General features: G+C 44.5%; 1 protein-coding gene across 1 annotated transcript; it reads right to left on the bottom strand.

Moving 5' to 3' along the window:
- Window positions 1–209: 209 nt before the first annotated feature.
- Window positions 210–27,566, bottom strand: LOC137413969 (uncharacterized). The gene is made up of 5 exons (XM_078769200.1): window positions 26,995–27,566; window positions 25,847–26,039; window positions 21,989–22,176; window positions 7,363–7,681; window positions 210–703 (listed from the first exon to the last, which is right to left on the bottom strand). Exons 1-5 carry the CDS (start codon window positions 27,510–27,512, stop codon window positions 686–688), a joined length of 1,236 nt encoding a protein of 411 aa, XP_078625326.1. The 5' UTR covers window positions 27,513–27,566; the 3' UTR covers window positions 210–685.

Consider the following 27,566-nt stretch of genomic DNA (forward strand, 5'->3'; position numbering starts at 1 on the left):
CGATGGCGATTTCTTTACCAAACTCCGGAAGCCGTTCGCTTTGGACCAAACCATTGCATGTAAATAGAGGGGGGGGATTGTCACCGTACTCGCAAGCCGTTCGCTTTGGACCAAACCATTTCATGTAAATAGAGGGGGGGGGATATAATTTTAGATATAGATATAGTACGGGCAATGCCCTAGTGTATTATAATGAAAGGACACGAAGAGAAGTTCATGTGAAAACTTTACATCCAGTAAGTGTTGCATACATAGACCAGAAAATTATATCTGACAACACTATCAGAGTATAAAAACAATTTGAGGTGGGTGCAAAGTGGACAAACCCAGAAGCAATTACACTCAAACAAACGAGAATGAAGATTTGTAGAAAGGCGCCTTGAAAAACAAGGCATTGGGGACTGGGGTGGATAAAAAATACACTGCAGGCAAAGTGAACTATGTCGCTAAAATTACAACAGAGGCACCAGCAAAGTGTCACCATTCAAAACAAACGTGAGAGTGCGCTAAACAAGGGATATAATTTATTTTGTTTTGAATGTTGTGCTTCCAGAGTCTGAAAAGTTTATTGCATCGGGAGTACGAAATGACTGCACAAACCAAGACGGGAAAGAAACTTGCTTATGAGCAATTCGCAAAACAGGTCGCTTCTCCATCAATTCCCATGTTCATGTTTGCCTGTCCCTTATTCAGTAATCGCATCCTGAAAAATAATAAAGCACAAAAGACAATGACCTTACAGTTCCATTGAAATATGTGCGCGACTTCACACGTCAGATTAATGCAAGAGGGCTGCTAAAAAATAAACCATTTTATGTTACAGAAGATCACTAGAGTTCATAGAACACAATACTCCTCACAGTGTTCAAGTTTTTTTTTTTACTTCAATTTTAATAAAATAATTATTTTAAATATCATTTCAAAATATGGACATTCAGTGCTATTGAAGCTGCGTTGTGTGTTATACACCACCCAAGAGAACATGTCCAAGTACCGCAAAACTGGAGGTTCGGCATACGACCACCATATTTAACACATTACAATAGCTCTTTGCACCTGTTGTTTATGTCGTTTATGACGTCATTAAAAACAGCAAGTTTTCTGTTTAAAATAACTTTCCATTTTCTTTGACTACCAGGCAGGCAGAGTAATAAAATGATCTCCCTCCTCTTTGAGTATGTGCGATTGGGGTGAATTCAAACGCAAGGTATTGAAAAACGGCAGGTTTGTTTTCCGATTCAACATATCCAGGGTATAAAAGATGATGGTCTAATGCAAGAATGTGAATTTTTGCGTGGCCTGAGGTAGCCTCGAGGGGTCCTGGTGCCTTGAAAAAGGGTGCCAAAATTGGTCTTAGAGTTTCGTGCACAAGGATATAGTTCTCACCACGTGATAGATCTCGGCGTCTTGTTCCAAAATATGTGCCATAAAGAAGGTATTACTGTAGACAGAAAGGGTTCAAGAACGGTCCTAATTGGCATTAATTAGTGTTCCAATTAGACCTTTGAGCAACAACAACAACAACATGCATTTTAAGGCCATTTTCCCTGCTAGAGCGGGGGTTAGCCTTGCGGTCCCCATGACAATCTTCTCCATTTTGCCCTATTTTCTGCATCTCTCCTTGTTAACCCCCTTGCCCGCATTTCTTCTTCCACCATCTTTAGCCAAGTCTTTCTCGGTCTTCCCCGTCCTCTACTTCCTTCGACATCAATTTCCATCACTCTTCTCAACCAGTCACTTTCATCCTTCCTCAACACATGACCAAACCATCTCAGCCTGTTCCTCTTCACAGCATCAATCACAGGCAATATTCCCATCATCTTTCGCAATTCATCATTTGTCTTCCTCTCTCTCAACGATACTCCGCACATCCATCGAACCATTCGCATTTCCACCCTTTCCAGCCTTCGTTGCTGCTCTACGTTCATTACCCATGTCTCGCTCCCATAAATCATAACACTTCTCACACATGCAGCATACACCTTTCCCTTCAGCTTCAGCGACACTCTCCTCCTCATCAGCACGCCACTCAGTTCCTGAAACTTCTTCCATGCACATCTCACTCGAGCAACCGTTGCCGAGTCTGATCCACCTTCTCCATTCAGCATGTCTCCGAGGTAGCAAAATGTTTTCACACCTTCCAGCTTCACGCCGTCTCCAAGATCCAACTCAACATTTCCTCCATCTGCAGCTCCCTCTGTGCACACCTTACATTTGAATGTAGCTGCCACACTGGTAAATGACCCTCTCAGACCACTACATTTTTGATGAACCCACTCAGCGCACATTGTACATTGAATGGAGTTCACTCCGACCCTTCTTGCACACAGCACACGGCCACTTCCCAGTTCTTTCCACCTCACCACATGCTTTACCACTTGCCATCACCTTCGTCTTTCCGATATTCACCTTCAGACCTTTTGTCTCCATACATTCCTTCCACTTGTTCATCTTTTCCTTCAGGTCATCCATACTTTCAGCAATCAACACCAGATCATCTGCATACAACAACTCCCACGGTAAACCCTCCTTTACGTTCTGAGCCAGCACCTCCATCACAGCTACAAATAGTAGTGGACTTAGTACCAACCCCCTGTTGCACTCCCACCTTCACCTCAAACTCACCACTGTTCCCGTCCTTTGAGCGGGCTTTGAGCGTCCTTTGAGCGGGCAACCTCGGAAACGAGTGAGCTTTGAGACCTTTGAGCCCAAGCATGAAATGAATGACAAACTATCCTCCAATCTCATATCAGTCAGAATCGACCATGTATCAGTCAGAATCGAGCAGCAACGAACAATTTCACTTTGACCAAAACTGATCAAGAAGCTAATATACTGCTAAACTCCAGGTTCCTTTTCTATTTTAATTTTTTTTACGGCATAGCCCAAAGGACAAAGCCGTCGAGAACAGTGTTTGTCTGTCCGTATGTACATGTGTATGCATGTATGTCCCTCACAAATATACACCAATCAGAGCTGAGGGTCTGGTCACCTGAGAGGGGTGATGTGATTACGTCTGTGATGTCATTACGGCATACGACAAGTGACTCCATACACCGCCATTTTGATTTCTGTGCCGTTCAAGCCAAACATATCGTCGAACCTGTCATATATCACAATCGCCAGCTCTACCTTTACGTTTTTCATTCAGTGTGAAACACAAGCAAACAGATTGTTAAAACCATCAAGTATCAAAAGCATAGACGTTACGGATCTTCCAAAGACACGGTATGTATCGGCCTTAGGCTTCATGCCTTACCTTCAGGCTGCTTCGGACAAATTAGCCCAGGTTTCTTAATACAGTAGTGTCGTTTTCGTAATAATAACAACATTAATAATAATAATAATGTAGTAAATATAATCGTAACACTGCAATCCCTTTGTCGTGACTGCAAAGTTACTGGATTGAAGTGGTGTAAGGTTCATGGATGACTTGATGAGAAGCGGCACACTAATTATCGCGGGAGTAAGGAATTTACCTCGGTTTATTAATACAGTAACATCATCTTCATGATAATAATAACGTTAATAATAAACATTATTGTAAATACAATCGTAAAAATGCAATCCCTTTGTTGTGACTGCAAAATTACTCGATTAAAGCGGTGTATGGTTGGTTAATTGTTGACTCAAACATCCATATTATAAAACAGGAGTGTCTGTCTGTCCCCAAACTACTCTCTCAGTTTAGGGGCTAGCCCCGCCAAACCTCTTGTGGAACGTTTTCGGGTCCCAGCGGATGTTATAAGGTAGGTAGGAGGTTTCAAAACATCCTCAATCAAATCATGATTTTGAAATTAACTTGATACGAACCCGCCGCTAATCCGGAAGTGGCAGATGACGGCAATGAGCTGGTTTGATAATATCCCAATACAACCGTCATTAAAAACAGTATTTTGTTAAAATATCAATTTATGAGGAATGACGTTTGGAATTGAGTGCATACAATTACGATATTTAATTGGTAATTGTATTAACCCAACCGTATGGAACTACTTCACATCCAGATTTAAATATTTGTTTTTGTCACGAATGTTGGTAAAAGTTTATCTTTTATATGAATGCTATTTAATTTGTGATTGGAGTTATGCTGTTTGGAATGAAAATAGAGATATTGAGTTCAAGTGAATGTTGAAATGGCGTGAGGGTTTCTACTTTCTAAGCGTGACATTCACGGATCGCCTTATGCAGATTCGCCATTGACTGGGTATGGAACCATTCAAATGGGTACGTTTTTCGTGGAAATCCTTCACGAACCTGCTGTCCATGCTTGATGTTCGACTACAGGTGGCACAGGAATGTGGAATTTATTGGTTCAATAGTTTCCCATTCGTCGTTTTTTTAAACCTAAGTCTTTCACGAACCTGGTGTCTATGTCTGACGGGCGACTGAAGGTGCCACAGGAATGTGGAATTTATTGGTTTCATGCTTTAGCATTCACCGTTTCTGCATTGTCTGTTTGCTTATGGCCTCCCACCCGTGCATAGCACGGGTACCTCACTAGTATAGAATAAACCAGCGTCTCTCAATGGAATCGTGTACGTAAGTATACAATTTCACTTTGACCGAAACTGATCAAGAAGCCCTTCTTGGTAACTTGATAACAGCCATTGTCTGAACATACAAGGCAGCCAATTTTTTAACAGCAGTATCGTGAGGTGTGCATGAAGACTGAAGGGGTTCAAGACCTTTGACCCCTTACATATATCCCGATCTTGTATTTGAGCGAAAGTATCGAGAAATGCAGAATTAACGATTTAGCGATCTGCAGAGCTTTTATTCAGAATTGAGAGGAAAGCAACATTTCACATCAAATGATACTTTGCACCTTGAATTTGAAAATGAGGTTGAATACTTATGCAACTGAGAATCACCTGAATTTCTCTGTTAATCGAACTTATTCACATTTTATCTGCTTTTTTTTTTAGCTTTATCACTTTATAGTTTGTGAAGACTATATATTGTTATGTTTGTAGAGGGGAGGGGTAGGAATCACTGTAGAACAGTTAGAAATGTATAGGTTAGTATGCTCTCTGTTTCAGGTCATGTAGTCATTTTGATGTATCAAGTAGGGAAATGTTAGTTTGAGAATTGTCCTGTTTAAATATGCATCATATGTTCAATAAATAGCCAGGGTTTAATGTGAAGGACCTGCATGCAATACATTTTGTAATCTCTGGGTGAGGTGCCGGTGAGGCTTTGGGAAAGCAAGAGGAGGAGTTTTGAGAGGGATGTCATTCAGAGAAAGAAAGACGAGTTTGAGGAGGGGCATCTTCGAGAGAGAGCAAGAGACAGAGAGAGCGAGAGACAGAGAGAGCGAGAGACAGAGAGAGCGAGAGACAGAGAGAGCGAGAGACAGAGAGAGCGAGAGACAGAGAGAGCGAGAGACAAAGAGAGCGAGAGACAAAGAGAGCGAGAGACAAAGAGAGCGAGAGACAGAGAGCGAGAGAGAGACAGAGAGAGAGCGCAAGCGTGAGAGACAGAGAGACAGAGAGAGAGAGCGCGAGAGACAGAGAGAGCGCGAGCACGAGAGACAGAGAGAGAGCGCGAGCGCGAGCACAAGAGACAGAGAGAGAGAGCGCGAGCACGAGAGACAGAGAGACAGAGAGAGACAGAGACAGAGAGACAGAGAGAGAGACAGAGACAGAGAGAGAGAGACAGAGAGAGAGAGAGAGACAGAGACAGAGAGAGACAGAGAGACAGAGAGACAGAGAGAGGGAGAGAGACAGAGACAGAGACAGAGACAGAGAGAGAGAGAGAGACAGAGACAGAGACAGAGACAGAGAGAGAGAGAGAGAGAGAGAGAGAGAGAGAGAGAGAGAGAGTGAGTGACAGAGTGACAGAGTGACAGAGAGAGAGAGAGAGAGAGAGAGAGACAGAGTGACAGAGTGACAGAGAGAGAGAGAGAGAGTGACAGAGTGACAGAGTGACAGAGTGACAGAGTGACAGAAACAGAGAGAGAAACAGAGAGAGAAACAGAGAGAGAAACAGAGAGAGAAACAGAGAGAGAAACAGAGAGAGAAACAGAGAGAGAAACAGAGAGAGAAACAGAGAGAGAAGCAGAGAGAGACAGAGAGAGAGAGAGAGAGAGAGAGACAGAGCGAGAGAGACAGAGAGAGAAACAGAGAGAGAAACAGAGAGAGAGACAGAGAGAGAGAGAGGGACAGAGGGAGACAGAGAGAGCGTTGGTGTTTTGAGCTTTCCGGGTTTTTCGCTCTCCTGGGAGGGATTTTTGTTTTTAATAAATCTCCTCCGGTGTGGCAGTCTGCCCATGTCTGTCTCCCTGGTTCATTGCCTGCCCATCTCCTTGGTTAATTGCATGCTTGTCTCCTTGCTTCGTCTTCTGCTCATGTGCCTGCTTTGTCACCTGCTTTGTTGTGGGTTCGTGGCTCACCACTTCATCGTTGGCCCTCCGACAGAGATAAGGCGTCACCTGCTTTTTGTTGCCCTCCCTGTCCGTGCTCAAGTCTGGTGTGTGGCGTCTTAGATTTTGTTATTTCCCTTGGAAAGAATTATTTATTGTAAACCCGTGTTTCCCTTCCCCCTCCCATTTCCCCAATGCTGCCGTGTTACCCCAGTGCCATGTTATATTCTTCCCTGTTATTTGTAAAAGGGGACTAACACCCATTAAAATCAACGAAGTCTAATGCAGTAAAAAGCCAGTTCGGCCCATTCGTCCAGTGGTTGGTGTTAATCAATGCCTGGACACAACAATATTGAGTTTGATTTGAAAGCATCATGAAATAAGCTCAGATGGCATCAAAATATGAAAACTTTGGAGGGGGTGAATACTTTTGCAGGCCATTGTATACTAGATATTTGCATTTATTACCAAAAGCAGAAGCACGTGGGTGTTTGCGCATATTATTTACAGATATATCCACAGCCAATGCTACACTTGTATCAACAGGAAGTGGTAGGAACTAGACACCTTTCATCCACGGATATTTCTCGTATTTACTATATTTCCGTGAGTCCGATTTGCATTCAGGAACAGAACAATTATGGTTAACCATATTGAAATTGTTGCGTCTAAATGCTTAAAATTATGTTTAAAAGACGATTTGAATCACAGATTTCACACGAGCAAAGGCAGGTTAAAAGTGCCCGGCGAGTAGAACCAAGTCACTGAAAACGCACACACAGCACATGTGTAAAAGGCCTCGTTTAGCATTCATACATTCATGTCATTTGAAAAGTTGCGTATTGGAGGGTTGGGGGTGGGGAGGGGTTATACTGTATATATATATATATTTTTAAACACTGTACATATAAAACATTGGGGCTTGTAACATAAACTTCATTTTCTTGTTGTGAACATTTCCTTATTTATCACCATTTAATCTTGAAACAGAGAAGTACCTTTGAAGATTCCTCATCCAAGAAAACCAGCTGTTGGGCAGTATCTGCAGCATCCACTGTAATATTTATACCCACATGAATGAGCACTTTCTCATAATCGGAGCCAGAAATGAAAGCCTTCTGCGGTATTGCCCGCGGATTGAACGGGAAGATTCCAGTTTGTCCAAATCCATTTCGCACAAGAACTGGCATGAATGATGCGTGCCATGCCTTCCCAAACAAAAGAAAGTACTGCTTCTTGGATAAAGCAATGGCAGGGTTGTTCAAGACCTCCGCTGCGGCACAATCCCAAGCCAACTTCATCGGGCCAAAAATTGCTCTAGGGAAGAAAACAATACATGCTCATTAAAAAAAAGCAGAGCTGAAAACCCCCAAAAATTGCATTGATGACAGATATAACCTTCACAATCTTACAAAATAACCTTGGTTTTTATTATTATTTTTGCATGCAGCCTATGGCTACTGGTTGCATTGATTGCACTGATGCAGTGCCCCTATTACCAGTAAGATGGTACTCATTTTACCTACCCTCGAAGTATGACAGGCGGCTGGCTGAGTCAACCCACCTGGTGTTATCGACTGGCATGATGTGAGCTGAAACTCAAGACCCTGGGATCTTAAGCCAGCCACCTTAATTGTTAAGTAAACATCAGGCTTATAAATACAACTAAGGTCGATGAATATATCATGTCAGAGATAAGTAAACAATACATAAAATCTGCATGACGTTAGTCGAAAAAAGAAGAAGAAAGAACTGCTATGCTCCATGTGCATGGAAAAATAAAGAAATAAATAAATAGGTTGGGTCGGTTGGATAAAAAAAATAATTATACAGTACATTTTCGGGCAATTTTATATATATTGTTGCGAATATGGAATTTGGCCTCCATATCCGCTTGTAAATATTCCCCTATTTTCTCCAATACTCCCCAACTTTCCCCAATCCCCCATTCCCTAGTCCCATTGCATGTAAATAACAATCAGTAGAGCCGACCTTCCCCTTATTCCCCCATTAAATGTCGTGCCCAGGTCCACCGCACCACACGTAGCCAACTTTCGGACATCTTCCTAGTTATTCTTATTCTATGTCAGTTAAGGCCTCGTTTCCATTAATTATGACTCTTCGTTGCACCAGAATGTGATTATATGGCATCAGTAGTGAGTTTAGGACCTTTCCCATACCTCCTCCCATCTTCTTCCCCAAACAACAACAATAACAACAACTACAACAACAATTACAACTACAACTACGACTACAACAACAGAGGGGCGGGGAGTGTGCGTCCTCACACCGGCTCGGTTACCCGCCATGACCATACGCTCCACGGCGTTACCCCGAAGGGGCTGGCTGTCAGCTCCTCGTCAGGGGCGGAGCCAGTAACCCCCCCACGCACCCAATGAGAAGCAACGTGCCGATTCCATCTGGGGCGGAGCTAACGAGCCGAGGGCGTGTCACTCCCCGCCGGATATACGCGGCCCCGCGCCGGATGTGACGTGAGATGCGCCCCCAGCCTGGAGAGAGAAGTCGCCACCCCTCGAGCGCTGCAATACCTCCACCGCATCTCTTAAACTGGACCGTACGTGATCCTGCCCTGAGCACAGGTGCACCTGGAGCGATCGCTACCCGCTTTCCTGGCCATCAAACCCCGTGTGAGTGAGCCTTGTCCCGTTTATCTGTCGTCTGTTGGGGTTAATATAAGTGTGTTTAAGTGCCCACCTTCCTATGTTTCCCTCTTGTCCCTGTAATCTAAACCTTCCGCATTATTGTAATAACAACCTTTGAGAACCGTATCCCTGGTGTCGTGTCGTATTAATTCCAGCCGTGTGTCTTCTTTTTCCTTCATTGGTCTAGCATAGCGCGATTAGTCAACGTTCGGGCACAATCGGGTAACTTGTGCAGACGTGGTCATACCATAAAACCGCTCGGTAAATAACATCCAAGCCACGTCTGTAACAATTGGTGTCGAGGAGTGGAATTCGAACCCGGGACTAAATTAGTTAGGCCCAAATTTTGGGAGGGAAAATCGAGCCGGAGCGCGTACGGCGCTCGACCGAATCGATTCGGAGCGCGTTTCCCGCGCGAAATTATAACGGCGAAATTTCAATTTGTTTTACGAAAATAAAAAATAAAAACCGAATTTTGAAAGTCGCGCTATGGCGGATCAAGACAGCTGGGGTCCGGTAAAGGAGAGTGAGGTAGGGTCGATCCAGGACCAAAATGAGGGACAGGAGGAGAGCGAAGCAGTGAGGGCGGCAGGTTCGCAAAATAGCGCCGTCACGCACGAAGAAGCGGGCGCGCAAAATGGCGCCTCGCTGATCACCGTGCCCGCGACCGAAGTAGCGCCGCTGGGAAGATTGGAACTTTTTTTTATACAAATGACGGCCCTTATGGAAAAGAATAGTGAGCGATTGGAAAACCAAATGGGGGTAATGGGGAACCGGATGGATGCTCAGGGTGAGCGATTGGAGGGCCAAATGAGGGGTACCGGTGAGGGATTAGAAAAGAAATTTGAGGGGTTAGACAACGGGATAAAAGAAGTAAAGAATGGGTTAACGGGGGTAGAAAACAGAATGGCCGCTCAAGAGAATCAAATAGAGGGAGTGAAAAATGGGTTAGAGGGGTTAGAAAACAGTATGGAAGGCAAATTGAGGGACATGAGGGACCAAGCGGAAAGGGAAGTTAAACAAATGGAGCAGCAGATAGAGGGGGTCAGAATGGGGGTAGAAACCAAACTGGATGCTCACAGGGAGGAAATGGAGCAGATGAGGGTGGCATCTGGGCAGGAGATGCAAGTGATGGGAGAGGAGATCAGAAGAGGAGTGAGTGAGGAGGTCGGAGGAGTGCGCGAGGAGGTGAGGCACTGTAAGGAGCGCATGGAGAAAGAGGTGAGAAAGGGGACTGTAAAATTGCAAGGTGGTATAGAGGAGTTGACGCTGGGAGTAGAACAACTGACAGTGGGACAAAAGGAGTTGGGGGACCAGGTAAAGAAGAACACAGCGGTAATAGAGGGTTTAAAATCGACACAGAAGGAGATGAAAAAGGACGTAGGGGTAATTAAAAAAGAGTGCCAGACGGTACATGAGGACCTGACGAGGAAAATGGACAAGGTGGTAGAGGTAATGGAGGTTAAAGAGCGGGAGGTGCGGGAGCACATAGAAAAAAATAAAGTGGAGTTAGAGGAAGAACTTAAAGGGAGCGCAATAGTTTAAAGGGACGACTGGGAAGCGCAAGTTTCAGAAGGGAGTAGTTAGCTGAGATGATGCTGTGTGTGTGAGGATTGAACAAGTGTGATTGCACAGGTGTGCAACTGGACAGGTGTGTGGAGCAGTGTATGAGTAGTGAGTGTTGTGGATCAGCGCGAATGCGCTTGGGGAGAGAAGGGTGCAGGTGGCACCAGGTGTGAGAGCACAGGTGTGCAGGTACAGGTGTGTGGAGAGAGTTGGAGTGAGTGGTACGGAGTGGTGTGCATGGTGCGAAGGTGTGGATGGGGGAAGAGTGGACCCCTTTCACGAGTACCCGGGGCGGGTAGTGTAAGTGTTAGGTAGAGGGTGCAGGTAAATTGTGGTTGGATATTGGCATTTGTGGTGCGGTTGCAGAATGGTGTTGTGAATGGGTGCATTAGTGTTGTGGAAATGGCTGGGCGTGTAGCCTGTTAGTGTGTGTAGTTGGTTGGGCACTCCACCACTGTGAGGATGTCGGCCAGGTGAGGCCGCAGGTGGGCTCTGGGAGCCGGTAGTTGTGAGTGGGTGCCTGAGGATCCCGGGTGTGGATCGGGCAGCCCAGTGCCAGAGAGGGCACGGAGTGGGGAGAGAGCCAGAGGGCCTTCCCCTGGTAGTTAGGTTAGGGTAAGGAGCAGGTAAGCTCGGAGGCAACTGCAGTGGTGGAGGTGTGCAGGTGGGTAGACCCACTGGGAGAGGTACACGTCGCAGCCCAGAAATTGTACGAGGGCACCGGGAGATGAATCGGGGGAGTGAGACCCCAAATTGAAGAGCACCACAGTTGGCCAATGGGAATTGGTTTTTAGAACCCATAGTGTAAGAGGGCCAATGGTTTGGCCGGAGAAAGACCCCGGGTAGTGTAAAGTTGTTAAAGTCATTTAGGAGATAGTTAGGATTGATGAACCTGTCGCACCATACGCAGCCACTTACCTGAGGTGATGATGATGACTCCACACCTGTGTTTCCTTTGTTTTGTGCAGAAGTAAGGATTGCTGTGAGGATTTGTGAGACGCATCACGACGTGGATGAGACATTGGGGTGATTCCATCTCTCCCTCCCTAGGAGGGACTGATGATGAATTGGTAATGGCAAATTTTGATGTTGAGTTGAAAATGGCAAATTTTGATGAGAGTTGAAAATGGCAAATTTGATTGGTTAGGAGGGAGAGAAGACGAATTTGGTATATGGGAGGAACGGGGAAGACGGTAGGGATGTTTGTTGATTTGTAAAGTAGATGTTTATGGGTAGTGTTGTGTTTTGTGGATACAGTAAGGGGTAAGGGAGGGGCCATGTAGGTTACCTGGTGGGGGGGGGCGTACGATAGGAACGTACCTGTCTCACCTGGTTCCCATGTGCCCCCAGTGTGCATCACCTTACATTGCGTGCACTTTTGCGCCCTTACCACCTTACTCACTTGTTTCTTCTTTTGTCTCCCACCTCCGAGGATCTGGCTTTGGGGTAGAGAGAGAGGAGAGAGAGGTGCTGGCTGCGCAGTTGTGGGCCTGCACTTTCGCTGTTTGCTGCCGGGATCGATACACCATATGGACCGCAATGTTTGTGGCCACCCACAATGGACCGCAGTTCGTTTGCGGCCAAGCACCACCCGGGGATGGACCTATGGGTCAACGTGGCACCTATGCCATACAGGTGAACCACTTTTAGTTACCACCAAGTGCACCACAAGAAGAGCAAGAGACACCTGCAGGGTTAGGGGTTGTCGAATTTATTTTTATACCAATGAACAATGGTGACTGCACCGGATGGTGCTGACTGTGTGGTGGGGTGGTGCTTTTGATGCTGGGAAAGGGTGCTCTGCACGTTATTAAAGGCCGTCGGCCACAGAGCACTCGTGGGTTGGTGTATCGATGTTGGCAAGCGCGCTCTCTCTATGCATAACATCTGCATGTGTTCCTCCAAAAACAGGTCCTGGATCGTAGTGTAGATATCAGCGTAATCTTGTAAATAATGCTCCCTACCGGCTGTATGTTTAGTTTGAGAATTCTTTCCGGATTCGGTTATCCTGTGGGTGTGTTTCTGTGAGGAGAAGGGTGCAACGTCGCAGGGGGACATATTTACTCATTTGTGAATATCTGTAAAACTGTCGCACTCAGGGTAGAGTTAATAGTAGAGGGAACTACATTGCGTGCCACACTAAAGTAGGTAAAAATTTATCGGGTCGGGACGCCCCGAGGGTAGAGAAGGGTGCAATGTTGCGAATATGGAATTTGGCCTCCATATCCGCTTGTAAATATTCCCCTATTTTCTCCAATACTCCCCAACTTTCCCCAATCCCCCATTCCCTAGTCCCATTGCATGTAAATAACAATCAGTAGAGCCGACCTTCCCCTTATTCCCCCATTAAATGTCGTGCCCAGGTCCACCGCACCACACGTAGCCAACTTTCGGACATCTTCCTAGTTATTCTTATTCTATGTCAGTTAAGGCCTCGTTTCCATTAATTATGACTCTTCGTTGCACCAGAATGTGATTATATGGCATCAGTAGTGAGTTTAGGACCTTTCCCATACCTCCTCCCATCTTCTTCCCCAAACAACAACAATAACAACAACTACAACAACAATTACAACTACAACTACGACTACAACAACAGAGGGGCGGGGAGTGTGCGTCCTCACACCGGCTCGGTTACCCGCCATGACCATACGCTCCACGGCGTTACCCCGAAGGGGCTGGCTGTCAGCTCCTCGTCAGGGGCGGAGCCAGTAACCCCCCCACGCACCCAATGAGAAGCAACGTGCCGATTCCATCTGGGGCGGAGCTAACGAGCCGAGGGCGTGTCACTCCCCGCCGGATATACGCGGCCCCGCGCCGGATGTGACGTGAGATGCGCCCCCAGCCTGGAGAGAGAAGTCGCCACCCCTCGAGCGCTGCAATACCTCCACCGCATCTCTTAAACTGGACCGTACGTGATCCTGCCCTGAGCACAGGTGCACCTGGAGCGATCGCTACCCGCTTTCCTGGCCATCAAACCCCGTGTGAGTGAGCCTTGTCCCGTTTATCTGTCGTCTGTTGGGGTTAATATAAGTGTGTTTAAGTGCCCACCTTCCTATGTTTCCCTCTTGTCCCTGTAATCTAAACCTTCCGCATTATTGTAATAACAACCTTTGAGAACCGTATCCCTGGTGTCGTGTCGTATTAATTCCAGCCGTGTGTCTTCTTTTTCCTTCATTGGTCTAGCATAGCGCGATTAGTCAACGTTCGGGCACAATCGGGTAACTTGTGCAGACGTGGTCATACCATAAAACCGCTCGGTAAATAACATCCAAGCCACGTCTGTAACAATATATATTTTCATTTGATGCCCATCTTCTTGCACATGACAAATTGCAGCTAGTAGACAAAACAGAGGTATGGATTGTAGTCCTTTCTCAATCTACATGAATGGAAAGTGCATGGTTGCTTGGCATCATGCCGGAGATAGCAATCACCAGCGGAGGCCCAAGCCACCAGGTGTTCACCTGCCTCGTCATCTAAAAATATATCCCAATGAGGTGTGACGGCTGTGTTGAAGTCACGAGCATGAACTTCAGGACGGGCAGTAATGGGTAGTGGAAGGGGCCACTCTGCTTGATGTAGTTTGTACATGGTGATAGATGTATCCCCAACTTTCACAATGGCTATGAAGACATTATTGGCTCTAGAATCCTTAAGAATATTAGAGAGTTCATAGAACGCCTTACCCCATGCAGTCTTGAGAAAAAAAAGGACATGGGAAGGGTCTTTTAAACTCTTGCTTACTGCGTTTCCAAGCCCAATCTATATGTCTTATGAGCTGACATTTCGTCTGAATCTCGATATTCCCCAACGCTGCAAAAGCCTCTCCCTCCCTACAAGCCCTCCACTCCACACCCACACCTCTCTGGTTCCCACAAGCAATGTCAACCCTACAAGATTGGTGAGTACCTTGTAACTGTTCATTTAATTATCCATTTGTGTATTTCATGTGTTTTTTATCATTTTGTTTTACATTTTTCTCTAATATGTATTTAAGTGTGGTTAAAGTTATGTCTGGGTTACCAAAAATGCACCCTGGGCATACATCCCGCCCATTATAACACGACATCTATAGGAATATCTCGTCTGCTTACTGTTGCATTTTCCAGGAGTTCACACATCCATGACTTTCAGCAGAAACTTGCTGTTGTGTTTTCAAATTAACAATTGTACAATTCATTTCAGAAAAATATCGATTTCAAATGTTTCTTCATTTATGCAATTCAATGTCTTAAACCATAGATACGTCAGTTCTGAGTACAAGTCGAGGCACGGACTTCCGGGGAAAAAATATTGACATGTATGCCGAAAAATACGGTAAATTATGATCACTAGCAACGGTACCCGCCCTACCGGCAGGGCTTCAATTGGGAAGCCGAAATGAAAAGGAAAAATATCAGAAATTGAAGGCAGAAATTTTTTATTTTAAACGATTCATATAAACATCCGTCAAATCATATCACACGTAAATCAACAAAATCAAAACAGTATCTTTAGAATTTCAATAAAAGCCACATCACTGTTCATATCGGTAAATATTATTCCATCGTGTTTCAAATCGTGATATCAACTGTACGCTTTTCTTTAGGGAAAATAATTGAATGATTTTGTACCTCTTCTTCAGCTTAGAACTTCAGGATAGACGACATTGCTGATAAAAGTTCCTTTTCTCGAATTGCACGAATATGTGAATTGTGATTGTGTTTCATTGTGATGTTTGTGTGGTGACGGGCGGTGTGTACAAAGGGCAGGGACGTAATCAACGCGAGTTGATGACTCGCGCTTATTGGGAATTCCTTGTTCTTGGGACACTGTCTCAAGCCCCAGTCCCCATCACGGATGGGGCTCAGCGGTTTACCCGAGCATGACAGCGAAGGGCAAGGTACACGCTGGCCCGTCCAGTGTAGCGCGCGTGCGGCCTCAGACATCGAAGGGCAATAAACGTTCATTAAACATTAAGCATTCATTAAAGGATTACGAAACGAAAAACATTACGAAATTACGTTCACCCCGTCACGTCAAACAACACTACCGTCAACACATACATAGTCACAACATCGTCACAATGAGAACATCGTCACAATGAACGTTATGCGAACGCGAATGTTATGCGGGAGTCCAAACCTGAGAATGCTGGAGACCAAAGCTGAAATTGGGAAAAATAAATAGCCTATTTTACTCCCTGGGGTCCCAGGATTACCCACCCAAAATATCTTTGCAATCGGTTCAGCAGTTTTTACGGTACCTTCGAACAGACAGACGGACATTTGGTGAATTATCGTAAGATTATAAACAAATATTAAGGAGATAACTGTTATACCAAGCAATTTTACCCCACTAAGTTTTGTTACGTTTGTGGGGGGTAGGCAATGAAATTCCTTAGTCCAGGTAGAAATGGAAAGATTACCATGCTCCGTATGTCACGATGAAGAAGAAGAACCCCCATGTACCATAAGTAGGGAATTCGTTTAGACCGAATGTCATGCAAGAGTGTATCTTTGTCCCCATGAGAGGGGTGGGGTTGTGTTAATTAGTTGGGGATTAAGGGTAATTAATCCCCTGTATGTAATTGCCTCTGTAATCTTTTACTGTGTTCCTTATGACACCGCACTACACACCATAGCCAAGCCAAGCAATCGACACCATAATTAATAACACTAAATAAAACAACCGGAAGCAGGACATTGAAAACTACCGTGGGTTCTGCCAACCGAGCCATCACACAGGCCGGCAAGTGGCGATGAGGCCACGCCCCGAAGAACGATTGGTCAGGACGGCGATAGAGTGAAGTGGTGGCGGCCGTTGATTGAGCTTGCACGGACTTCGGCGGGTGACGTAAGAGCTCTGAAAACCAAAAGACTGTGTTCCCGACATTTTGTCCTCTCTTGGGTCCTGGCTTTGGTGGTGAGTAGACGTGGACATTTTGGCGCTTGCGTGGGGATTTTATCATGAGCATCACATGCCGAGTGAACCGGAGAGATGTCGGTGCTGTGTCAAGCAGGTGGCGAGGAGGAGTGCGGCTGAGTGCATGAACGGCGCGCTAAGGCCCGTTTTCCCAAACACGAAGGCGTGTTTTCCTGCGCAAGGGGCTGTGACGATTCCCGACGGGGTTCAAGAGCCACTCGATGCTGAGTACACTGCATTTTTACTTTCGTTCTTTTATCATCCCCTTGTGTTGTATACGAGTCTGTATGGGGGGTGGGGGTGCACCATTCGGAATATTAGGTTATAGTGCATTTTCTTGTTTTCTTGCATTTATTTTCATTAAACCTGTTTATTTGTTGCAATTTGAATTCCGTGTCAGTTGAATTGATAATCGCAGGGTCGAAGACATCCAGTGGGGTCGGTGAAGGTAAGAGCTTCGTTACCCTTCGCTGCCCTCATCCCCGCGCATATTCACACCGCCATTGGATTGAATGCCTCGGAGTAAAGCTCGTTTGTCTATCTGTCCCCAGGGGTGTTCACCCCGGGAACGCGACAAATGGTGTCAAGGAGTGGGATACGAACTTTATGACACCACGACAACTGCTGTCAGGAGTGTGGGATTCGGACTCAGCGGGCACTCAGTATCCGAGGGTTGCGAGATCGACACCCGCTGGGTGCAAATTGCGCTCAGGATTCGGAAGCAATTTTTTTTTCGTAGTACCGGGGTGTAAAAAATGTATTAGTCGATTGGTGTCGGGAAGAGCGCAAGACAGCGCGTTGCTAAATTAAAAATCTTTCATTTTTGTCCAAGGTAAAAATACACGCGTGGGAGAACTGCTTTCTCACCGCGGATGGCGGAAGCGAGTGAGATGGCTGAGCGAGTGGAGGGTCCCAAAGAATATGGAAGCGAGCCGGAGATAGAGGGGTTTGAGGATAGGAGTGGAACCTCCCCCGCCCCAATAATTAGTCCACCCCCCTTCCATACGAGGGAGCCGGGGACAATGGGAACGGATCTGATGGGTTTACAGGCCATGTATGTCACGATGAAGAAGAAAAAACCCCATGTACCATAAGTAGGAAATCCTTTTAGACCAGATGTCGTGTAAGAGTGTATCTTTGCTCCATGAGAGGGGTGGGGTTATGTTAATTAGTTAGGGATTAAGGGTAATTAATCCCCTGTATATAATTGCCTCTGTTATCTTTTCCTGTTTTCCTTATGACACCGCACTACACACCATAGCCAAGCCAAGCAATCGACACCATAATTAATAACACTAAATAAAACAACCGCGGAAGCAGGACATTGAAAACTACTGCGGGTTCTGCCAACCGAGCCATCACAAAGGCCGGCAAGTGGCGATGAGGCCACGCCCCGAAGAACGATTGGTCAGGACGGTGATAGAGTGATGTGGTGGTGGCCGTTGATTGACCACGCGCGGACATCGGCGGGTGATGTAAGAGCTCTAAAAACCAAGACTATGTTCCCGACATTTTGTCCTCTCTTGGGTCCTGGCTTTGGTGGCGAGCAGACGTGGGCATTTTGGCTCTTACGTGGGGATTTCGTCACGAGCAGTGGCATTCATTATTGCGCCAGGGACATTGGAGTCGGCATTTTATATCCCTGGCTTTGGGTTTCAACGATCGTGAGGAGAGGCGGTCGCGGCACGTGGACTCTGGTGCGCTTGGCTCATAGCTTTGTGATGGCCGAGGGCAGTGCCAAGTGAACCGGAGAGACGTCGGTACTGTGTAAAGCAGGCAGCGAGGACGAGTGTGGCTGGAGTGAACGAACAGTGTGCTAAGGCCTGTTTTCCCATGCACTAACTGCACACAAAGGCGTGTTTTCTGCGCAAGGACACGGGGGCTGTGACTATTTCCCACGGGGTTCAAGAGCTGCTCGAAGCTGAGTGTGATTTTACTTTCATTTTTTACTTTCATTCTTTTATCATCCCCTTGTGTTATATACGAGTCTGTATGGGGGCGCTCCATTTAGGAATATTAGGTTACTAGCTGAGGTACCCGGCTTCGCCCGGGTTGAATAAGAATAATACAAATATATGATGAAAAGAACATGTATATTTTAGAGCAATATCACAGTACATTTCCTACATGACGTTTTGTCAATTTTCAATTTCTCAAAACCTCTTGGTATACAACATTTCTGGTTTTCTTACTTGGTGCCAAGACATAAAGATTGCTTGGTTTTCCAACCCTCGAGCAGCCCACGTACAGCTGGCCATGGGAAGTACCCGGCATTGCCGGGCGGGGGAAGGGAGGGGAGGAGGAAGGGGAGGGGAGGGGAACGGGGAGGGAGGGGAGGAGAGGGTGGGGAGGGGAGAAGAGGGGGGAGGGGAGAAGAGGAGGGAGGGGGAGGAGGAGAGGGGAGAAGAGGAGGGAGGGGGAGGAGGAGAGGGGAGGGGGGGGAGGTGAGGAGGGAGGGGGGGAGGTGAGGGGGGCGGGGGAGGGGGGAGGGGAGGGGGAGAGGAGGGGGAGGGGGAGAGGAGGGGGAGGGGGAGGGGGAGGTGAGGGGGGAGGGGGGAGGTGAGGTGAGGGGGGAGGGGGAGGGGAGGGGGGAACGGCTAGCTTGGCAAGCGATAGCAGGCTTTACCTCAATGAGGTAAAGGCTTTACCTTTACTTTACTTTAAAGTAAAGTAACTAAAGTAAACTAAAGTAAACTAAAGTAAAGTAAAGTAAACTCCTCCTTTACCTTTACTTTACTTTAAAGGCTTTACCTTTACTTTACTTTAAAGTAAAGTAACTAAAGTAAACTAAAGTAAACTTTAGTAAACTAAGGTAAAGTAAAGTAAACTCCTCCTTTACCTTTACTTTACTTTAAAGGCTTTACCTTACCTTTACCAGGCTTTACCATTACCTTCTCAATTTTACCTCAATGAGGGCTATATATATAGTCCGTGCTTGGAGCCTTCAAGTTCAACATAAAGTTTTTTTATGAAAAATAATGCAGATGTATAACAATCCACCAATGCAAGTTCAGAAATGAATGAAGATCCTTTACTTTGCGATACAAACGCAATTCCCGCCATTTCCACTCACGATCGAAGACTCCACAGTGACCGCGCCTCTTTTTCCTCCTACAACGTCGTCTCACTTCTTTCACTCAAAATGCACGAAATTCTGCCGCATGAAATTATGTAGAGGCCTCGTCGGGGGGCTTTAAGATAGATAAGGAAGGCGTTGTAACAGAAGAATCAAAATAAAAGTGGAAGAACATAAGGAAATGGGAGCTATTCTGGACCCACAGCCAAACCCGACAAACCATTGCAATACACCCCGAACGTCTAGCGCTGCCACAAACGACACCATGGAATTGCAGCTGGCGCGGTTTTTTTAAACCATTGATACTAAAATAAAACGTAGCCTAAAACCACCGGGATTTTATGCTGATTCCGAATCTGTGTCTAAAACTTTTCTCCGATGTGTAGTTCTCGAGTTATAAGCAGACATCCAGACAGACACACACACACACACACAGACACTCCTCCTTTATATATAGAGATTGTGCATTTTCTTGTTTTCCTGGATTTATTTTCATTAAACCTGTTTATTTGTTGCAATTTGAATTCTGTGTCGGTTGAATTCATTATCGCAGGGTCGAAGACATCCAGTGGGGTCCGTGAAGGTAAGAGCTTCATTACCATTAGCTGTCCTCATCCCCCGCGCGTATTCACATCGCCATTGGATTGAACGCCTCGGAGTAAAGGTCGTTCGGCTATCCATCCCCAGGGGTGTTCAACCCGGGAACGCGACAAATATTAATTTACAGATAAACAAATATTAAGGAGATAACTGTTATACCAAGCAATTTTACCCCACGAAGTATCATCCCCATGTAACAATATCGTGTTTCTCATGGCGTCCACAGAATTCTGTACCATTGTTGCCTTCTATTCAGAGCATCCAGTAGTTGTTTGCCAAAATAAATAAAATAATACAAAAATAATAGTAATAACTATAATATTAATTATAATTACCTACATTCAAAGTGCACCGCCCCCATGCCAAACAAATAAATAATAACATATCCTCTAGCGTGCGACATCAGCGGAGTGCCTTTGGTGCCTGGCAATGCTGCAGTGCAGCGCATGAAGACGGAATTGGGAAGAAGCGGTGTACAATAATTGATTGATCAATTGCATCATGAAAATAAATAAATAATAATCGTAAAATAATTAATTTCTTAATCAATTAGCTAAATAGTATACTTAAACCACCACAGTTTCATCCGAATCTGTAACTTTTTGGAAATTAATACAGCGATTCATCAAAAAATTAAAGAATTTATCGATTAACTGATTAATCAATAAATCGAAAATACCCTTTAGAGCCAAATCACTTCGTCACTGTTGTGTCCAAATAGCAGCTTCCTAGCTCAAAGGGTGCCTGATATATTGCCCAGGACCCAGTTGTTAGAAACCCAGATAAGCCTATCCTGTGGATAAATTATATATCCGGAGCATAAAATGTATCCACAGGATAGACAGCTTCGAGCAACCGGGCCCAGATGCGAAAGAAAATAAATAATAAATAATTAAAATAAATAAATAATAATCGTAAAATAATGAATTTCTTAATCAATTAGCCAATGGGAACCTAAACCACCACCGTTTCATCCGAATCTGTAACCTTTTGAAAATTAATTAAGCAGCCCTTACACGAGCCTCGACTCTGTATACAAAAAAAGTAGTTAATCGAAAAATTAAATAATTAATCGATGGATTGATTAATCAATTAATCAAAAATACCTTTTACGGCCAAATCACTTGGTCACTGTCATGACCAAATTTCAGCTTCCTAGATCAAAGGATGGCTGAGATATCACCCAGACAAAAACAAGAAAACAAACAACCGGAGTGAAAACTGTGTACTCCCTTTCAGTGCGCATCATCGCTGGGCCCCCTTCGGTGCCCGGCAATGACTTCATGCAGCACCTGGAGATAGGATAGGAAAGAAAGAAGTGGTGTACAAAAATGTTTCTTTACAAATAACTTAAACACATGAGGCAGCCATGAGGCCCATCAAAGCATGTACTATGTTGCCAACATATGGTTGTTTATCTGGGTTCTATCCTTTTTAAATGGTTAGCATCAAGCAGCACATACCTTTTTTTTGGTACGACTCGGCTAGGGTTCGAACCTGCACCAACATCCCAGATTCAGAGCGGACGCTCTAACCATTACACCGCTGAGTCTGGTTGATTCAAGTATGCTCTCTTTTTTGCATTTTATGTGCCATATTACAAAATAAAGCAATAAATGAAAATAATTTTGAATTTTCAATGCTGGAAAATGAAAAAACAAACAATCTAATATCACATAATCCAGTTAAGATGAATATTCATCAAGACGAATAATGTTTCACACATCGAAATCATTGTGGCCGACCTCTTTCTACAGCGAGACAATTCCATCGTTCCAAAATGCATTTTGATTTTTCAAATGGTTATAATACCTGTCCAGTGGTTGGAGCCAGTGAGATGTATATTCTGGTAACTCAACTAGGACGATGTTGTTCTCTCCAGCCACATCGGCAAGTTCCACATAGTAGCGAGCAGCTCGTCCATCTAAAATGAGCACTTGAGGTCGTTCATGACCAATGTTGGCAAGAAAAGTCTGCTTGAACCATAATTTTGGCAAGCCCTTAAAAGAGTAAATAAACAAAAAGGTAATAAAATAAAAATTAATTAATTAATCTTTCTTCACAGGGACAATCATTGCACACTTGCAAAACTCCAACCAACACAGCGATAAAGTAAAAAAAAACAGGAAAAGGTTGATGTTCACGTTATTTTGTCTTTACAGGAAGTCAATCAAGTTACTCTTAGGCTGTGGGTCCACCAGGCAAAAATATGGCACGAAAAATGACTTCTGAGGTGCCAATAAAGGGATCAACTTTGGTAGGCAGCCTCAAGAACACCTTTATGAGTGAAAAAGAAAACACCTGCGATTTGGCCTTTGGAGCACCTTGACGTGCAGCAACACGAACTGCAAGGACCACACAGATTGCTGAAACCTTCCAGTGTTGTTGACCTTGGCACCTAATGTCAATGTGACAAGCTGAAACATCAGTCTTAATGATTCGACTTGGAATCATTTCAAACTAGAACGGCGTTCTTCGACGTCGCGACGTCAACCAATATGCCTCCGCCCACATTATCACATCATACACACTTGTACCAAGTTTGATTTCAATCTCTTCAGCTGTTCTGAAGTATCACATTTTTACCCAACATGACCTCTGACCTTTGATCTTTGATGCTGAAATCTAATCAGTTCATCTTTGTATCAAGATATGTACTTGCACCAAGTTTGGCTGAAATCCGATTACTGGTTCACAAGTTAGCACAGAAACAAAATTGTTAACAAACGGCACCTCTGACCTTTGACCCAAAAATCGAATCCGTTTATATTTACATCATTATACATACTTGTATTAAGATCGACTTAGCTGCCTTCAGCCATTAAGCTATGTCGGTAATGAAAATCTATTACAGACTCTGACCTTTGACCTCTTGGTGCTTAAATGTAATCAGTTCATCTTTGCATCATAATATATGTGGTAATTACACCAAGTTTGGTCAAAATCCCATCACTGGTTCACAAGTTAGCTTGGTAACGGAACTATTACCAAACGGGAGCTCTGACTTTGACCTCTTGACCCCAAAATCTAATTCCTCTTTATATCATAAATTATACATACTTATTCCAAGTTTAACTTGAATCCTTTCGGCCGTTACGTTATTGTGGGAGAGAAAACCAATCACGGACTGCCGGACGGACAACCAACAAACAACGCCTCTGGCGACGTCTACGGAGGCATAAAAATTCATTACTTTCTCATTTCGTAACCACCCAATTTACCCTTTTCACCTGTACCTAGCAAACTAGTTTGGGGAATCTTTAAGGAAGAAATTGCAAACTCTTACTCTTCATCTGAACTCGTGAATTTTGAAGGTTATGAAAACAGTCCTGAGGTAGAAATTGACAACTCCGCAAGGAACAAATCGATTCATCTCAAAAGCTTTACAGGACAGCAAGCGAGGCATAAAACTCTCACGGTGGACTTCTCAATTTGATGCTTTCAGAAAATGGAACGACTGGTCTCAGGAGTCTTCCCTCCAGGAAGCGTTCAGGGTAAAGCGAGAAGTGGTGATGGGGTGGAGGAGTGGGTTGGTAGAAGGGAGAGAATAAAGAGCATGAGTAAAGGCCATAACGGCAACAAGAGCCAGGTTCTTCTTGACATTTCTCCACTGATGCAGCCTACCTCCACGGTCAGTGATAGTCATAACACAAGGTCAAGTCACGCGTTCAAAGACAATAATCATGGAACCAATGACAGTATACTGTTCACATTCAAATTCCAACACCTGGGATGAGTACTGTATACCCAGAATGGATTGAATGAGAATACCCTCGGCTAGCCTCAATATTTCATTACAGATAATGAAGTCCTTCAACAAGATTGGACGGTGTGCATCTGGATTTTCATAGTCATATTACATACAAGAATGTTAACGAAGAGGTTGCACAGCACACCGGGTACAAGGCTTTTTTTTTTAATACAGATGTTTGAGACTCATGGAAGAGCAGGATAGAGGGCAAGGTGTCAATAGATAAAGTGGGGGTAGAGACTAAACAGCTGGACATATTGTTGATGCAAATACCTAGTACCTACCTACACAGGGTCTCCGTATTTCAAAGGACCTTGCCATACCAAATCTGGACTATCACGGTTATGATAGATCGGAAATATCATAGCGAAAACTTTTATTCAAAACAGATTATAAAAACCCCAACCAAGTAGGTGAACAAGGTGAAATGTCAAATGAGATTCCTTTGATGTCAAATGAGAAAAGTACAAATTCTCTTGATGCATAAACGATGCCAATGTGGGAATGGACTGTACCCGAGGCCTAACCAATCCCTCGTTGTCCACCTTACAACTGAGATTTTTGTCCCCCGTGGCACCGTGGAGCGAAAGGGGGACTATGGTTTTCCCCTCCGTCGGTGTGTCCGTCCGTCCGTGCGTGCGGGTGGGCATGCGTACGTGCGTGCATAAGCGAAGGACCGCATTCGAATTTGGTGTGTGGGTGCAACCCACGTCAAAATCCAAGATGGCCGCCGCCATGTATGTCTGATGCCATGTATATCTGAACCTTGTGAGCGGAATATCTTGAAAAATAAGCGAAGTACCAACTTCTAATCTGGTGTGTGGGTGTATTTAGGCATAAGGAAGAACGCTATTGAAAATTGGGTCGCCACGCCAAAATCCAAGATGGCCGCCACCATATATATGCCTGAACCCTGTGAACGAAATATCTCGAAAAATAAGCGAAGTACCAACTTCTAATCTGGTGTGTGGGTGTATCTAGGCATAAGGAAGAACCCTATTGAAAATTGGGTCGCCACGTCAAAATCCAAGATGGCCACCACCATATATATATATGTCTGAACCTTGTGAGCGAAATATCTTGAAAAATAAAAGAACTACTAATTTCTAATCTGGTGTGTGGGTGTATCTACGCATAAGGAAGAAAGCTATTGAAAATTGGGTCGCCACGTCAAAATCCAAGATGGCCGCCGCCATGTATGTCTGAACCTTGTGAGCGAAATATCATATCATAGCATGTTTTCTGCGTCTTCCACTTTGTAAACTCACATCACTTCCCCGACGGGGGACCTAGGCGTAACGCTTGTTATTCTTATTTTTAAACCGGAGAAGGCAAAGAAATTTCTGACCAACCTTAACTCTACCCCCAGGGATGTGCCCAGCTGGTGTCAGTGTCCGTGTTCCCAACTGCTCTGCCGGTTTCGCTTAGTGTCTGCTCTCTTCAGCCTGTCCTTCACCTGAGGCAATGTCCTATCTGGAAGCCAGCCAACAGCATTCCGATACAAGAGGGTGCAAAAACATCCTCTCAAATACAGACCAACCTCTCAACTACAACCATCAAAATACCCATCAACTTCCAATTTATAAGCAAAATCGTAGGATCCACTATCACAGCTGACACGAAGGTCTTTGATTTTCTCAAACGGCCTGATTGCTGATCATAAATTTTGATTGTGTTTCGGCCACTCAACTTTGGGTATGTCTCTGAACAAAATGGAGGTCCTGAATGTCATGAAGAAAGGTGAAACAGTGCTATAATCATACTCAAGCTAAACTGAACGCAAGTTACGGGGATTTATAGACTCCGGGTATATCAATTGTTTGACAGAACGACGAGTCCAAGCAATTTCGAGAGCACACACATCGCACATGCCTAATATCACATTTATGCATAAGAGATAAACGATAACAAAAACTTACATCTCGCAGCCACCCGGATGCGGAGATGCTCAACGTTGTGCCAGGTGGGGCATTTCGAGAGTCAAAATCTTTCAGTGAGTTACTCGTCTTTTCATCAACGACGACAAATGGGGGTAGAGCATCACCAGCTGCATTTCCGCATCCCACAATTGTTGTTGGCTGCACTAGGTCACTTGTTTCAGATTGCATGCCCCTATATATGGAGAAATATATATATAAACACAAAAATGTACAACAGAATGTCACGAATCCTTAAATGTCCTCAACTACAACCGACTAAAACACTGAAGATGAAAAGGAAATATTAGCACATCTGGAAGCCGATTCGTATTTAACAGAATTTGACATTTTTTGTTTGTGAAATGTTTGTTTGTAAAACACCCTCTTCCTCCCTTTACTTGCACCTCCTCCCAACCTCCTTTCTCTTATGATTGCCTCATTTAGCACTCCTCCCCAACACATAACTAGAGGGTTCATAGAACACCTTACCTTACATCGTCTTGAGTAAACAAGGACATGGTGTGGTCTGCGAGCGGCAAATTTGATTGGTCATGGTGACATAAAATGCCGTAATATTTTGTCCAAAAACTGTTATAAGGTAAGGGTTTTGAAAGTGCCAATAAGGTGATTTATGTTCTACAGTGTTCAAGTATATAATTAAATTTGAAATAAAAAAAAGATTTTGTGGTTTTAGGAAAAAAAAAGATAATGTGGAAATTTACTGACGTTGATGCAGCTTCTTTTACACCTCCTTATTTAACACGTTACATTAGTCCTTTGTGCCTGTTGTTTTTGGCCTTGATGTCATCCTCAAAGACAGTAAGTTTCCTGTTTGGAATGATTTTCAATTGTTTCACTGCCGGACAGGCAGACAGAGTAAAATAATTCTCACTCCTCTGCGCACGCGGGACAAATTCAGAGCCAAAGTATTGCTAAACCGCAGGTTCGTTTTCCAATTGGTGTTCAAAATACAACATTAAATTGAAATCAAGTTGTTCCTCAATCAGAAACTGATATTTGTAGACAGACAGAAAGTGAACTCATTGCTTAACCCCGCTTTTTGCTTCACATGCGAGAGGCAATAAATAATCCATGGCCAAGGTTCACATCAAAACTGCAACCAACATTCCCAAATGAAGCACCCTTACCGAACAACATTTGAGGGGCGATGTTCCAAAAGGAGTTCCACCTTGTCCATACTCCAGATGCAATGGGGTTTCTCGTTTAGCTGGTGCGTATCCATGATTGCTTTCAAAGCAGAGAAATACTTGCACACCTTTGATACTTCCATGCCTTTCCGTTTAATTGCCGACGCGCGGAAGGGATTAAGCAATGGTATTTTATGACGCCTTTTTATTTGACTCCACCATCTCTCCGAAAGCAAGGCATTTTTGAACACCTTTCCTTTCTTCTTGGCGATCTCCGACACATATTTCTTGAAATTTGTTTTGCTGAAGCGTATTCCGAGTTCAGCTCGTTTGGAGGCATAGTCAGCCACCTCATTTTCCGTTTCCACTTCCAAAAGAGGACTTGGACCGGATTTTAATCCATCAAGACGTGTGCCGTTGAGACGATAATTGAGAGTGCCTGGTGGAACACAGAATCTCTCTGCAGCCTGGGCCACCGATATCCCTCCATCTTCCCAAGCTCGAATGGCCATTGCCATATCATTTTCATCCCACGTCTTGTAACGAAAAGTAGTTTTCCTTGAGGTTTTCCT

The sequence above is a fragment of the Myxine glutinosa genome, unplaced genomic scaffold (assembly GCF_964187855.1).
Source record: "Myxine glutinosa unplaced genomic scaffold, kmMyxGlut1.1 SCAFFOLD_1674, whole genome shotgun sequence".
In the NCBI taxonomy this organism is placed as follows: Eukaryota; Metazoa; Chordata; class Myxini; order Myxiniformes; family Myxinidae; genus Myxine; species Myxine glutinosa.